Source organism: Empidonax traillii, unplaced genomic scaffold (assembly GCF_003031625.1).
Source record: "Empidonax traillii isolate 1590-97213 ecotype Southwest subspecies unplaced genomic scaffold, ASM303162v1 scaffold1827:size69398, whole genome shotgun sequence".
NCBI lineage: Eukaryota > Metazoa > Chordata > Aves > Passeriformes > Tyrannidae > Empidonax > Empidonax traillii.
In genome coordinates this window covers 4,504-19,308 of record NW_020957020.1, presented here as the reverse complement: position 1 = coordinate 19,308, position 14,805 = coordinate 4,504, and the positions used below count along the sequence as shown (strand labels likewise).

The following is a 14,805-nucleotide window of genomic DNA, read 5'->3' as shown; positions in this document are numbered from 1 at the left end:
TCTTGCCCTTCTTCCGCCCGGCTTCTTGCCCTTTTTCCTCCCGGCTTCTTGCCCTTCTTCCTCCCGGCTTCCTGCCCTTCTTCCGCCTGCCCCGAACAGCCCGTCTGGGAGGGATCTTCGTCCCTCTTCAATTTTGGGACTGGCAACTTCCCCTCCCGCCGGGACACGGACACAAGTGGGGATCCCCCAGGGGAGGGAGGGGGGTCCCTTCGCAAAGAGGGGCAGCACAGGGGGGTCCCAGGGGGGCAGGGACACCTCAGGGTCCCCCGGGGGGGGGTGGGGGTCACTGACTGGGGGCCTCGTGGCCGTGGTGAGGGGGGGGGACATGGTGGGGACCCCAACGTGGGGCAGAGACCACCCTGAGACAGCAGGGCAGGGGGACACGAGGGGGGACACACAGACAGGACTCACCTGTCCCCGCTGTCAGGGCTGTCCCCCACCCCCTCTACAGCCCCTCCCCAACCCCCGGGAGGAACGAGGCGGCCTCGGCTTCTCACGCGCTTTATTTAAAATAACATCCAGTGGTTCCGGTATTGGTAAAAACGGGATTTTCTACACGCCCCGGCCTATGTACAGCTCTGAAAGTTAAATTTCTCGTATATTTTTCTGTTAAAACTTTCTCATCCCCCCCCCACTCGCGCTTTTTCTTTTTGTGGTTTTTGTTTTGGTTTTTTTTTTTTTTTTTTTTTTTTTTTTTTTTTTTTTTTTTTTTTTTTTTTTTTTTTTTTTTTTTTTTTTTTTTTTTTTTTTTTTTTTTTTTTTTTTTTTTTTTTTTTTTTTTTTTTTTTTTTTTTTTTTTTTTTTTTTTTTTTTTTTTTTTTTTCCTTTTTTTTTTTCCTTTTTTTTTGCAGCTTTGATGAGTTGCGGAAGCAGCTTTTTTAAAGATCAGCCCCGGCCCACCCTGCGCCGGGGGCGGGGGGGGTGGGGGGGGGAAAGTGGGGAGGGGGCACCACCCCCATCAGCCCCCCCATCCCTGCACCCCGAGGGAGGGGTCAGACCCCCCGTCCTCCCTCAGGAGCAGGAGGGTCCCCCCCACCCCGCGCCGTGTTTGTGCGTTAAGAGATCCCGGCGCCCCCCGGGGTCCTCCCCCGGGTCTGGGGGGGGCAGGTGGGGACCCCGGGGGGGCCGCAGCTGGCGCAGGGGGGGGCCGGGGGTGTAATGCCCACTCGCTGCTTCGCTCTCCGAGGCCGCCCCTGCCTGGCAGGAGGTTCCAGACCGACCCCCTCCCCACACACACACACACACTCTCCTCGGAGAATTGGGTTTAAAAAAACCCCCCCCTTTCGCCCCTGCACCCCAAATCTCAGCCCAGCAGAGCACAAAGAGCCCCCACCCCCCGTCTAGTATATACAATATAAGGTATAAATAGATAAATAACCTTCCACCCCTGTGCCCACGGTGCCCACGTGCAGCTCCGGCCATGGGGGGCTCTGGGTGAGTAGGGGGGGCTTCCACCCTGCCCCCTCCTGCCCCCCCCAGCCATGAGGGCCACGTGCGAGAAGGGGGGGCCCTCACCCAGCCCCTCAGCCCCCCCTCAGAGCTGGGGGAGCCCCTCACCCCCCATCCCCACCTCACACCTTGGCACCTCCACGGCTGGGACCTCCTGGGGAAGGGGGAAGGCAACGAGGAGGGGGTGTCCCCGTGTCCCCCCCTCCAAGGGGTCCTGGCGAGGGGCCTCCTGCAGCCACATCTGAGGAGGAGGATGGGGAGAGCCCGAGGGAGAGAGGGAAAGACCCCCCCGGGGCAGGGGGGGCCGGGTTGGGGTGGTCATGGTGGGAAGCGGAGAGGAGGGGGAGAAGGGGAAGAGGGGGGGGGGGCTCACATTTAAAAACAACAACAAATAAAAGAAACAAATCTAACACTTAAAATGAGGTAGGTTTGGGTGCAGAAGCTCCTTGTGTCTGTCGGGGTCTTGGCCTCATCCCGCCGCCGCTCCGGGGTCTCGTCCACACGCACAAACAAAAAGAGATCAAAAGGAACCGAGCGAGCTCTGGCCGCCCTGGCAGGGGCAGGGCAGAGCCCGGATTGTCGAGCTCAAGGAGTCTGTGTTACCTTGGTAATTAGCGAGCAAATATTATTAGTTTCTAAAAAAAAAAAACCAAAAAAAAACAAAAAAACAAAACAAACAAAAAAACAAAAACAAAAAAAGAAAACAAAACAAAATAAAATAAAATAGAATAAAATAATCGTTATATCCGGGCCGGCTTCGCGCGCTGGGCCCGGCGCTGCTCCCCCGTGGCTCCCCCACGAGGGAGGCTGGCGGGGGGGGGAGGTGCTGAAGGGGGGGTTTCCGAGCCCCCCACTCCGTTTTTTTTGTTTGTTTGTTTGTTTTTTTCCTCGCAGGACGAAGCAAAGAAAACCCTGAGTTGCCAGTTCGTCCGTCCGTCTGTCCCGCCCGGGCAGGGCCGGCGGCGCCGCGGCCGCTCCTCCCTCTGTGCCCGGCCGCCCCTGGCACCTCCCGCGGCCCCGGGGAGGGGCTCGGCGAGGTCTCCCAGGCGGGGATGGCAGCCCCCAGCCCCGTTTTTCCCAGCTAGTTCATCCACTTCCTGCAATTCCAGGCTCCACAGTGGCAGGGGATCTTGTGCTGATCGTCCTCGAAGTCGAACTGGTAGTCGTAGGTGAGCTGAAAGGGGATAGTGGGGAGTCACCTATGGCTCAGAGATCAGTCCTGCCACCTCCAGCCCCTCCTTCCCGGCCCCCTCTGCCCACCCCCAGCCCCCCACTGACCTCCTCCCCCTTGGGGATGCGCCGGCTGGAGATGATGATGATCTTGTCCTCCTTATCGAAGGTCACGACTTCGGCCACACAGTTCGGGGCACACGAGTGGTTGATGTACCTGCAGAAGGTGGAAGGTTAGAACTGACCCAGGGGCAGGACACCACGACTCCCTGCAGAGGGGGTCCCACCACCCCGAACCCCCCCCCACGCTCACCTGGCCGGGCCCCCCGTCAGTGTGGCGTCAATGACGTGCTCGTTGTTGATGCGGAACATGTAGATGCCACGGTTCTGCCATGGGGGACAAGAGGGTGTCAGGGGGTGCACCGAGGTCCCCACATCCCACCTGAGTCCCTCCACATCCCACCCAGGTCCCCCTACATCCCGCCAGAGCCTTCAATGTGCCCCCCCAAGTGCCCCCCCACGTCCCACCAGAGCCCCACCTGCTCCTCGTAGATCTTCTCCCGCCGGTTGGCCACCTCGTTGCGGATGATGGTGCCGATGTACTCGATGACCATCGTGTGCTTCTCGATGTCCTTGGCCGCGTAGAGCCCCAGCCCCTGGATGCGGGAGCGCGCCAGGTACACGTTGTTCTTCCACTCCGTCTTCAGGCGCCGGTACTGGGAGGACTTGGAGTGCACGAACTGTTTGCTGTAGGGCGTGTTGGTCTCGCCCGTGAACGTGCTCTGGTAGGCCTTGGACATGCTTGTGCTGTTCAGGGTGTGGGGCCTGCAAAGGAGGGGGGATGAGAGGGGTCAGAGCAGAGGGATCCCCAAGGATCCTGGCTCTGCTGGTGGATCCCAGCTCGGTTAGGAAATCCTGGCTCTCCTGGTGGATCCCAGCCCCGCTTACCTCTTGTAATGGGTGAGGATCTTGGGCTCGGAGCGGGCGCAGCCGGTGGGGTTGATCATCAGCGGCAGCTCCATCAGGGGATGGCGCCCGTAGCGGAACAGGTAGTTCTGGCAGCTCTCGACGCCCGGCAGCTGCCGAGGGGACACGGAGGGGCTGGGGCTCGAGTGGCAGCACCAGGGCAGCCACCAGACCCTTCCCCAGCAGGGCTGACCCCCCCAGTATGGAGGGGAGACCCCCGTCCTCCCCTAGACCTACCGACTCGGCGATGCGCAGCACCGCGTGCACTGTGAGGCCGAAGAGCTCCTCACCCTTCAGGTACTCGGGGAAGAGCCGCAGCATGTCGGCCTCCTTCCTCATCATCGCCACCGGCTCGATGATCCGGTTCCAGACGGCTGCCGAGGGAAGGGAGAACCACAGAATGCCAGCATTAATCGGGCTGGAAAAGACCCCTGAGGTCACTGAGCCCAACCTGACTAGAACACTGAGTGCCAGGGGCTGGAGACGGGGACCCACTGGGGACCCCCCAGCTCGAGTCACCTCCCATCACCCCATCCTCTGTTGCATTCTGGTGTGGCTCAGCCACTGGGACAGGCACCAGATAACAACACCAGCGTTGGTCCAGCACCGACACCTCCCAACTCCTCACCCTGTGGCGAGGAGTCGGAGAAGACAAGATCCTCCAGGCCCTGCTCGATGACCTGCACGACGAACTCGGGGCGCCCGTTGTTCTCGCAGATGGTGCAGCGGTAGCAGCAGCGGCGGTTGTTGGTCCGCAGGCTCCAGTAGATGCGCGTGGCCTCGTAGCCCACGGGGTAGAGCGCGGTGACGCTGTGGAAATCGGCCATCTGGTGGGGCAGCAGCTGCCCGATGGCGTGGAAGACCAGCCCGCCCACGCGGAACATGTGGAGCCGCTCCCCGCGCTGGATGATGCTGGCGATCTGCTTCACCTCGTCCCGCTCGATGTACACGCGGCGGAACACGGTGAAGCTGCTGAGCTCCTGCTCGCAGGGCCCCTTCAGCTTGTGCAGCGGGCACAGCATGGTCTTGTCCTTGAAGAACATGCACTTGGCGCGGATGGCGCAGGCAAAGTGGTACACGCTGGGGCAGCGGATGCGGTTGCAGCTGTTGGTGGCGCCGGTTTTCTGGCACAGGGAGCACTTGGTGAGCAGCCCGCGGTGCAGGGCCACCTCCACGTTGATCAGGGCCCCGCCCTGCGTCTCGTACACCTCCGTGGACCACAGGGCGCAGTTCAGGTGGACCCAGAGGTCGAGGTCAAGGTTGAGCAGGCGGGCCGGCCCGTCCGTGGCCCCGTCGCCCTCCTCGTGGCAGAAGCAGCACTTGCGCAGGTCCCGCGGCACCTTCTCGGGGCGCAGGGTGGTGCCCAGCTTGTCGATGAACTCGGCAATCTCCTTGTCGCCGTCGCGCTTGGCCCCCCCTTTCTGGATGGTGACGAGGAAGCGCAGCCGTTTCCAGCGCACCCCCTTCCACTTCTTCAGCCGCGGCCGCGCCTCGTCCCCGTCCTCGGGCGGCCGCGAGCGCGGCTTGAAACGGGGCGGCGAGTGGGGGGCTGCGGCCCCTTCCTCCTGGGGGGCCGGGGAGGGGGCTGGCGGCAGCGGCGACGGCGGGGCCGGGGCGGCCTCGTGGGTCACCTCGGGGTCGGGGACCCTGGTGGGCTCGGCGGGGCTGGACGGGGAGGGGACGGAGGGGGACAGGGGGGGCGAGGGCTCCTGGGGCATGACGGAGAGCTGCCGTACGTCCAGGTTGGACACGTTGTTGACGTAGCAGTGGTGAAGGGTCTTCTCGGGCACGGGGCTCTCCTGTGGAACGGGGAGGGGGTCACGGGTCAGAGGGTGGCAAGAAGGGGTCCTTGGACCTGCAGGGACCCCAGACCACCCCACACGCTCTCAGCCCTGCAAGGACCACCTCCAGCCCTTCCTGCAAGACTCAGCACTTCTCCATGGGGAGACCCAGCCACCCAGGAAACCCCCTGCGATCATGGGGGGACCTACAGGGAGCACCACGCACCTCTACATGGTCACACCTGGTTCCAAAGGGCTCCCCCCCCACTCCTGCGTCCCAACACAGTCACAGCCCCACAGGTACCCCAGTGGACCCCCACAGCCACTGACCTGTCTGAGCAGCGTCAGGAGGTCCAGCTCGCCCTTGAGGCTGTAGCCGGGCAGCACCGCGTCGAACTGCTTCAGCCACTCGGAGCTGCTGTCCGGCACCTTCCCAGCCAGCGCCTTCTCCTTCCCTCCCAGCATCCCTGCAAGAGGGATGCACGGCCCATCACGGGGTGGGTCCCAGCCTGGGGCTGCAGGGAGCCCTTGAGCACCAGGAGGACACTCACCAGCCATATCGGCCTCCACCTTCTTGGCCTCGACCACGGCCGCTCGCACGGGGCCGTCAGGGAACAGCACCTCGTAGGAGCTGGGGATCTTCACGCTCAGCAGCTCAGCCATGGCCACCATCACACCGTTGAGGTTCTGGGATAGAGGGGGAGGATGGGATGGGTCCAGGGTGCCCCAGATGCCACCATGTGAGGTCACCACTGGGACCCCGGAGGATCTCCCATCCCCCTGCCCCCTCGCTCACCTTGGCGGCCGCCGCGGACACCGTCAGCATGACAGAGACCTCGCTGCTCTTGCCCTTCTCCCATGGCGCTCCTGGGCCTGCGGCCCCCACCTTCCCTGGGGGGGCCCCAAAGGGCTCCGCGGCCTCGTAGGGTTTCGTGTCAGGGAACACTGGTGTGGGGACAGGGAAGGGTCAGATCCATCACCCCCCAGACCCATTTCCCTCAGCCCACACACCCCAAGGACCCTTCGCTTGCCCCTCAAAATCCCAGGAACCCCCTCGTGCCCCACCCATATCCCTTCCTACCCAACACATGCCCTCCAGACCCCTTCCCTGCACTGTACGTCCCACTGAACCCCTCCTGCTCGGTCCATATGGACCACACACCACTCCTGCCCTGGTCCATGCACCCTCCCCAGCCCATCCCACCTGGGATACTGGCCCGGGGGATGATGGGGATGATGGGAGACAGCACACGCTCCTCCAGCTCTGGCTTGGCCTCGCTGAGCAGCGGGAACCGGAGCAGCTCCTCGCCCAGGACGCTCTCGGGGGACGAGGCAGGGACGATGCTGTCGGGGGAGTCGCTCTCGTCGTCGCTCTCCATCCTGAAGGGGAGGAGGTGTCAGGGGCCACAGGGGCTGGTGTCACCCCCGGGGGGGCTGGTGTCACTCAGGGGAGGTCACCATGGCCAGGGTCTCACCTGACGTCCTCGGTCTGGTTGTGTGGAGGGGTGGGCAGAGCTGCCAGCAGGTCCAGGCTCTTCACCTCCACGGCCGGTGTGTCTGTGTGGAAGGGATGGGTGTCACAGGGGGGGTGACAGGTGGTGGCAGGGACTCTGTGCCACCCCTGGGCTGGCCATGCTTACCTTTCTGGCCGTGGGGCTCCCGGGCTGGGTCAGTGTCCTTGGGCTGCTCACCCAGCTCCTCGGGGGCCGTGACACCGTTCACCATCTTCTGCTGCACAGAGGGAGGGGGCGTGGGGGGCAGCGAGGAGGGTGGCGTGGGCGGGTTGCTGAGGTTGTTCTGCGGGGAGACAGCAGGGTGAGCGTGGTGGGGTGGTCCAGGACCCCCGGACTGAGGGGACGACAGGTGAAGAACCCCTTCCCTCACCTTGGTGAGCAGCTGGGAGTAGTAGTCGGGGACGCTGTCGAGCACGGCGCTGCCGAAGGCGCCCCGCAGTTGGCTCTTGCCGTTGATGGGGCTGCTGCCGAAGGGCGCGAAGAGGCTGAAGTTGGCTGTGATGGTCGGCTCCGTCAGCGGCAGCAGCGACAGCTCCTGGGGGCAGAGCGGTGAGGGGGGCACAGAGGCAGAAAGGCAGCCCCCACCATCCCCCAGCCCGCGGCCGTACCTGTTTCAGCTGCCTCATGAGGGCCTCGCCGGGACGCAGCCCCTCGTCCTTCCGCAGCTTCTTGCGGGACGCCGGGATCCGCTCGTTGCCTTTCTGCACCCGCTTGGGCTTGGTGGGTGCCGGCTTCCTGGCGATGGAGGGGTCCTGAGGAGGGAGAGGGGCGTGTGAGCCGTGCTGGCGCAGCCCCGTGCCCATCATCCCCCCAGCCTGGCCCGCCCCACTCACCTCCCGGCCCAGCAGCAGCGGTTGTGGCCGCGGCTCCATCCCGGCGCTCCGGCTCTCCGTGTGCCCGTTGAGCTCACCCGGGCTCTGTGCCGAGAGCTGCACGTTCTTGGCCCGCAGCAGCTTCTGCAGCAGCAGGTGCCCAGCCTCGGAGCGCCCGCCCGGGGCCAGCAGGCTGTTGGCTTGGCCGGCCCCAGGGTCCCCGTTGGCCTCCGGTTTTGCCGTCTCGTCTCCGTCCAGCTCACACTGCGCCGCTGCCGCCGCCTCCTCCTTCGGCTCCTGCTTCACCAACACCTGGGAGCCTCCGCCTGCCGTGGGGGCCCCCTCCGGCACTGCCCCGTTGATGTGGATCTCGCTGGGGTCAGCTGGGTCCACCCCGGGTGCCTCGGGGTCCCAGGGGCCGTGTGCTGGGTCAGGGAGGGCAGTGCTCGGCGTGGGCGTCAGCCCCGGCTCTGCAGGCACCGCGGGGCTGGGGGTCGAGGCCGGGACCCCCGGTGACGTCTTCTTTGGCTCTTGGGGGCTCTGCTCGGGGCTGACCAGGTGCTGGGGGGCACAGCCCAAGGGAGAGGGGGCTGGTGGAGTGGGGAGGCGGACAAGGCCGGGCTGGGGGCCACGGGCAGCCAGGGCTGCCTGCACCAGCTCTGCCAGGGGCTGCTGGGGGGGCTGCCCTGCCTCTGCTGGGGTGCCCGGCCGGGGCTGGAAGAGGGACCCCACGGGGCGAGGGGGCTGGCGGGCGGCGGGCGAGCCGTAGTCCGGGGCCTGCCCGGGGAAGGGGCCGGGGGTCCGGAGCGCCTGGCTCTGCTGCAGGAGGCTCTGCTGGTGCCGCTGCACCAGGAGGGCCTGGAGCTGCTGCTGCTGCTGCGGCGTCAGGTGCCGCAGCTGCGGGTTCTTGGCCAGGACACCCTGGAGCTGCGCCCGGATCTGGCCCATCACCGGCCCCGGCACCTGCCCCAGGAGCCCCGTGGGGAGCGTGGCCATGCCCGGTGCTGGCCCTGCTTTGTGCTGCCCGGGGCTCTGGAGCCGCGGGGGCTGGGGCTGCCCCTGCAGGGCCCCTGCCGGCCCCTTGCCCGGCTGCTCCGGGGGCCGTGGCGCTGGCACCATGCCCTGTGCCGGGCCAGGCCCGCAGCCCAGCGACGGCTCCGCCACCCCGGCCGTGTCCCCGTGCTGCTGGGACAGCTCGGGGTGGGCGGCCCCGGGGCTCTGCAGCGGCGGGGCGAGCAGGGTACCCTGCTGCCCAGGGGCTGCCCGCAGCATTCCCGGCTGTGGGGAGCCCAAGAGGAGCTGCTGGCCCTGCCCCAGCTCAGCCTGGTGCTTGGGGGCCACGGCCTCTGGGCCCCCCAGCCCTTGGGGGTTGAGGGGTCCCTGCTGCTCCCCGTGCAGCTGCCCCCCGCTCTCGCCGCCCTCGGCGGGCAGGGCGCTGCCATCCACCCCCGCGGGCTGGTCCTTGGCAGCCAGGACCGCCGGGGCCGGCTGCATTCCCTGACTCAGGTGCAGCACAGAGGGGGCCTGGCCCCCCGCCCCGTGCTGCGGAAAGTGCTGGATCGAGGGCTGCCCCTGGCCCAGCCCCAGGAGGCCTGGCTGGGCGGCCGCCGAGTTCTGCTGCTGCTGCTGCTGCTGCTGCGGGGTCAGCAGTGCCCGCGACTGTCCCAGCTGCTGGGACAGCACGAGCCGGTGGCTCAGCATCCCCGGAGTCTGCGGTGCCAGCTGGGGCGAGCCCAGCACCCGCTGCTGGTGGGGGGCCAGGAGCACCTGGCGCTGGGGCGGGGGGTGGCCCAGCACGGGCTGGGGCTGCAGCCCCGGTGCCGGCGCGTGGCCCAGCACGCCCGGCTGCTGCTGGGGCGAGAGCTGCTGCACCAGCAGGCTCTGCTGGCTGCCCAGCAGCCCCCCCGCCTTCGGCACCATGGGCTGAGCCCCTGCGCCGGGCTGGGGGGTCGGGGGCTGCTGCTGCTGCCCCAGCAGGCCGGGCTGCCCCGCCATGGCCGTCGGCTGCATCGGGGCCTGGCCCAGCACCCCTGGCTGCTGCATGGACGCCTGGCCCATCATGCCTGGCTGCTGCATCGACGTCTGCGCCATCACACCTGCCTGTTGCATTGAAGCTTGTCCCATCACGCCTGGCTGCTGCATGGACGTCTGGGCCATGATGCTCTGGGGCTGCATGGAGCTCTGTCCCATCACACCGGGCTGCTGCATGGACGCCTGACCCATCATGCCCTGTTGCTGCATCGCCGTCTGTGCCATCACACCGGGCTGCTGCATGGCTGCCTGGGCCATCACACCCTGTTGCTGCATGGATGCCTGTCCCATCACACCGGGCTGCTGCAGCGATGCCTGTCCCATCACACCAGGCTGCTGCATGGAGGCTTGACCCATCACACTCTGCTGCTGCATCGACGCTTGTGCCATGACACCTGATTGCTGCAGTGACGTCTGTCCCATCACACCTGATTGCTGCATTGATGCCTGTCCCATCACACCTGATTGCTGCATGGACGCCTGTCCCATCACTCCTGGCTGCTGCAGGGAGGTCTGTCCCATCACACCCTGTTGCTGCATGGACGCCTGTCCCATCACCCCTGGCTGCTGCAGCGACACCTGTCCCATCACACCTGGTTGCTGCATGGAGCTCTGTCCCATCACGCCCGGCTGCTGCTGCTGCTGCAGTGACACCTGTCCCAGCATGTTCTGCTGCTGCTGCAGCTTCTGCGCCAGCTGCATCCTCTGGAGCTGCCGCTCCTGCATCAGGCGGCTGTCAGCAGCCAGCCCGCGCAGCGCGGGGTTCCCGGCGAAGAAGGCGCTGGAGGAGCCAGGTCCCGGGGCGTTGCCCATGGCCTGCTGCCCCATGAAGGACAGGCCCTGCTGCACAGCCATGGACACGCCGCCCTGTGACAGGCGCAGCCCCCCGGGCTGCCCTGGCTGCTGCCCCAGGCCCTGCGCTCCGACCACGGCCCCCCCGGGCTGCTGCACCCCGTGTGCCGAGAGGAGCTGCCCCGGGAGCTTGGACATGAGGCGGGGGCTCTGCGAGGGGCTCAGAGCCATCACGGCCGAGGCCTGGTGCTGGTGCTGCTGCTGCTTGTTGCGGTACTCAGCCATGAGGTTGGTGTGTTCCTTCTGCTGCTTCCGCACCTGCCGGGGACAGCGGGGCATCAGCGCCAGGGACATCGTGTTTGCACCGAGGACGAGGTTCCCACCCACACGCAGGGTCCTACCTGGTCCAGCTGCTTCTGGATCTTGCTCTGCTGCTCCGTCACCAGCTTCAGCTTCTCGGCGTCGGCCTCGGGGAACTCCCTGCCGGCCTTCTTGGCCGTGCGCTGCTTGGCACAGAGCGCCTTGCGGGACTTGCGGTGAGCCCCGATCTGCTCCTCCAGCACCTTCAGCTGCATCTGCAGCAGCTGCTGCGTGTGGAACAGCCACTCCTCGTACTGCCGCTGGTCGGCCTCGTCTGTGGGACGGGGAGAGGGCTCATCAGCAGGGATTCCAGGTCAGCAGGCACTCCGGGTCAGTGTGGACCCAGCTTGCAGGGGCAGGGTGAGCCCAACCACCCCAACCCCTCCCGTACTCACTGATGACACCCTGTGCAAAGGTGGGGGGGTTGGGGCGAGCCTGGGTCGGGTCTGTGCTGCTTCGCTCCTGCCAGAGAGAGGAGTGTTGGGGACATGTGCCTCCCTGTGCCCTCCCCTCCCCAGGGAGACAGAAACCCACCAGCCAGAGTGGCTCCAGCCTGGCAGGGTCCTGAGCACCAAGCCAGGCAGACCTAAGGGGCCCCTGTATTCCCCCACCCCAGACACTCCACTCACCTGCCCGCTCCCTGCCAGCAAGTGGTTCTGCATCTCAGAGACTGCTGGGCCCCCCGAGAGCCGCTGGGCCAGCAGGGAAACCTGTTGCCTTTGGGGGGAACACAGAGACGTGAGTGAGCTGCAGCCAAGGCACCCCATCCATCCCTGCCTATGCCCCATGGACCTTTGTGCCCCTTACCTGTTCATGCCTGGGGCCACCCCAATGCTGCCCTGAGCCATCACCTTCTTGATGCCCTTCAGTGCCACCATCTTGGCCTTGGCAATGGGGTCCATGATGTCCTCAGCCGCAAACTTGTCCAGGTCTGCCGGAAGATAGGTCACAGCACACTCAGCCCTACGCCCCCCACCCAAAACAGCTCCACGCCTCCCCAGACCACCACCCACAGGCCCTACCTGTGTCTGGGAAGAAGCTGTTGGCCAACTGCTGCTGCATGACAAGCTGGGGGGGCTTCAGGCCCAGGCTGGGGGGCTGCACCCCAGCCATTGGCTTCTGCACCAGCACCTGCTGCTGGCTCTGCTGCGGCTGCCCCAGGGCCACCTGCACTCCATGGGGGGACGCCAGCACGTGGGGCTGTCCGGAGGCCATGCCCATGTGGGGGGCCAGCGCCGGGCCCTGCTGGGGTGCGCCGAGCCGGGGGGGCTGTGGCGGCATCAGCGGCGGCCGGGCCACCAGCCCCAGCTGGAGGGGGGCCTGAGGGGTGCCCAGGCGGGGTGGCTGCCCCTCAGGGGGCTGCCCAGCCGCCCCCGTGTGCAGTACGGGGTGCCCCGGGGCCGGTAGGTGGGGGGTGCCGCGGGGCAGGTGGGCCGACATCTGCTGCTTCTTCTGCAGCTCCTTCTTCTCGTGCTCCAGCAGGTCCTCGATGAGCAGAGGCAGCTCGCTGGCCACCAGCGAGCTCTCCATCTTGTCCAGGTCATCCGCCGGCGAGTGCCGGGCGCTGCCCAGCCCCAGCGCTCCGCTGTCCAGCTCAAACTTTTCCAGCAAGGGGTTGCTCTGGCTGCCCAGCTGGGCAGGGGCCAGCCCGCGGCCGGGGGCAGCGTAGGGGTCCTTGTCTGGCACGGGGACACCGGCGTGGCCGCTACTGGGGAACTGAGTCAGGCCGAGACGAGCGGGGCCAGCGCTGGGGCTCAGGAGGGTCTGGCTGGGTTTGAGGCTCAGCCCCAGCGAGGCAGAGATATTGTCGGTGCCCTGCAGCCCCTCTGACTTGATGGGCACCGGGAGCCGCTCAGGGCCAGTGAACTGGCAGGGCGAGGTCTTCAGGCAGCCATCCTCCAGCTTGGGCTTCACCTCGGTGGGCAGCGAGCCGGGCTTTGCCTCCGCACCCTGCACCTTGAAAGCTGGGTCAGGGGCCAGCACGGTGCCCATGGGGCAGGGAGAGGGCCCCAAGCTCGCACTGGGCACCAGCCCTTCCTTGGGCACCTCCTGGTTCTCTGCAGATGGGGTCACATCTTTGCTGTCCCCAGGGTCGGGGAGCTTCAGGGTGGGCGCTGGCGGCTCCGTCTTGAGCTGGGCCTCACGCTCGGCTTTCTCGTTGGCCGACTCGACCAGGCGCAGGTGCTCGTTGAAGATGTCCTTCTTGTCCCCGGTGTCCAGCTCGGGGTCGGTGTAGGCCAGCAGGTCAAACTCGTCACCGTTCAGCAGGTCATCGAGGTGGGGGTCTGCGGTCTCCAGGCTGTCCAGGTTGTCCAAGTCATCGTCCCCTTTGGCCACATCCGGATCCAGGCTCAGGTTGGCCAAATCGTCGTCATCTTCCAAGTCCTTGTGGGAGCCGAAGTCATCGTCCAAGTCGGGCTCCACGGGCACCTCGCAGGGCAGCCGTGCCCCCTCCAGGCTCAGGTGGCTCTTCCCTGGGGCTGGCGCCGGGTCTGGAGCGGGGCCATCCTTGGGACCCTCAGGGCGCAGGGCAGTGCCCGAGGACAGCGGGCGGGGGGGCACGTGCTGCAGCTCCAGGGTGGGGGCCGGCAGTGGCGGGGGGGCCGCCTTGGCGTGGGGCTGCTGGTGGCTGTTGCCCATCTCTGCTCCCTGCGGGGACGCGGGCGGGAGCGGCGCCGGAACCTTCTGGGGCGGCAGCGCCTGCATGGGCACGACGGGGGTGCAGAGGGCCTGGGGGGTGCCCTCCTCCCCGGGCAGGAAGAAGCGAGGCCGGGGTGCCTGGGGGGCGAAGGGGGACCCCATGACCCCCCCAGGTCCCTTCTGCACGTTGTGCCGCAGCTCGATGAAGGGAGCGCCCAGGGTGGCGGACAGCGAGGGCACGGCCTCGGCGGGGGCGGGCAGGCGGGTGCCCAGGCTGCCCATGGGGGTCCCGGCGGCCGGGGGCGCGAAGCGGGAGGTCACAGGGAGCCGCAGGGCCGCCACAGCCGCCTGCTGCTGCTGCTGCTGCCAGAGGTGCTGCTGCTGCTGCTGCTGTTGCTGCGGGGATGGCGCTGGGAAGACCCCGCGGGGGTAGAAGGCCTGGGGGGGCCCCACCGTTGCCCTGGAAGACACCGTGATGTTGGCACCGGCTCAGCACAGTCACAGCCTCGATGCACCGAGTTCCACCCCCCTTGGACCACGCCCAGCACCCAAAAATGCACAGCCACCCCGCCCCTCCAGGGCAATCCCCACAGACTGGGGACACACAGCCCACCAGTGATCCCTGCAGGCTCCCACCCCGCCATGCTGACCCCACCACCCTGCCACCGAGCACCCACCGCCCGTTGATGTCCAGCGTGGCTGGAGTGGCCGCGGGTGGGGGCCGGGAGAGCCTCTCATCCTGGGGAAACGCTGCCTGCACCATGACAGAGCCGGGCAGCTTCCCAGCGCCAGCCGCCGTGGCCAGCGTCCCGAGGAGCCCCTTGTCCTGCGAGAAAGAACGAGATGGAGTCACCCCTCCATCAGCTGGTTCAGCCCCCTGACCGTGCCGGGGCCCAGCTCTCCCACCTGTGCTGGCTGGTAGGGGGCCATGCCCCGGCTCAGCTCGAAGCCCTGCCCGGTGGCCTCGGGGGCCCAGGCGGCGGGTGAGGAGGTGGCGGCGGCGGCCGCGCTCTCCTTCTCCTGCCGCAGGCTGTTCCGCTGGATCTGCTGCCGGATGAGCAGCTCCCGGAGCCGCTGGCGCTGGGAGAAACAAGTGTTAGAGCCCAGAGCGAAACCAGCGAGACCTCGGCGGCCATCAATGCATCCATCAAAGGTCCCAGTTCCTCCCTCACATCCCCATCCAAACCCACACAGATGCACTGGGATTACCAGCGAGCCCTCACCTGCCGCTGCTTCTCCAGCTCCGACTGGCTCATGGTGCCGAGGGCCCCGTCCTGGCCGCCGGGCAGC

General features: G+C 66.7%; 2 protein-coding genes across 2 annotated transcripts in view; both read right to left on the bottom strand.

Annotated features, from left to right (window-relative positions):
• The window catches only part of PRKAG1 (protein kinase AMP-activated non-catalytic subunit gamma 1), a 15,007-nt gene extending 3,277 nt beyond the window's left edge, over positions 1-11,730 (bottom strand). Inside the window, exons 1-3 of the mRNA XM_027908742.1 lie at positions 11,727-11,730; positions 10,084-10,089; positions 4,273-4,277 (exon numbers count right to left, since the gene is read on the bottom strand). The gene's annotated coding sequence lies outside the window, so the exon portion shown is untranslated. The remainder of the gene's footprint in view (positions 1-4,272; positions 4,278-10,083; positions 10,090-11,726) is intronic.
• Positions 2,049-14,805, bottom strand: part of KMT2D (lysine methyltransferase 2D) — a 17,253-nt gene continuing 4,496 nt past the window's right edge. The window contains exons 10-33 of the mRNA XM_027908740.1: positions 14,739-14,805; positions 14,422-14,595; positions 14,193-14,341; positions 11,898-13,975; positions 11,683-11,806; positions 11,505-11,592; positions 11,271-11,337; positions 10,917-11,149; positions 7,714-10,833; positions 7,489-7,632; positions 7,251-7,415; positions 7,007-7,163; positions 6,842-6,923; positions 6,571-6,746; positions 6,163-6,311; positions 5,918-6,053; positions 5,697-5,833; positions 4,214-5,384; positions 3,823-3,959; positions 3,568-3,698; positions 3,159-3,444; positions 2,933-3,006; positions 2,728-2,836; positions 2,049-2,623 (exon numbers count right to left, since the gene is read on the bottom strand). Coding sequence (XP_027764541.1) covers positions 2,531-2,623; positions 2,728-2,836; positions 2,933-3,006; positions 3,159-3,444; positions 3,568-3,698; positions 3,823-3,959; positions 4,214-5,384; positions 5,697-5,833; positions 5,918-6,053; positions 6,163-6,311; positions 6,571-6,746; positions 6,842-6,923; positions 7,007-7,163; positions 7,251-7,415; positions 7,489-7,632; positions 7,714-10,833; positions 10,917-11,149; positions 11,271-11,337; positions 11,505-11,592; positions 11,683-11,806; positions 11,898-13,975; positions 14,193-14,341; positions 14,422-14,595; positions 14,739-14,805 — 9,247 coding nt within the window. The 3' untranslated portion in view covers positions 2,049-2,530. The remainder of the gene's footprint in view (positions 2,624-2,727; positions 2,837-2,932; positions 3,007-3,158; positions 3,445-3,567; positions 3,699-3,822; positions 3,960-4,213; positions 5,385-5,696; positions 5,834-5,917; positions 6,054-6,162; positions 6,312-6,570; positions 6,747-6,841; positions 6,924-7,006; positions 7,164-7,250; positions 7,416-7,488; positions 7,633-7,713; positions 10,834-10,916; positions 11,150-11,270; positions 11,338-11,504; positions 11,593-11,682; positions 11,807-11,897; positions 13,976-14,192; positions 14,342-14,421; positions 14,596-14,738) is intronic.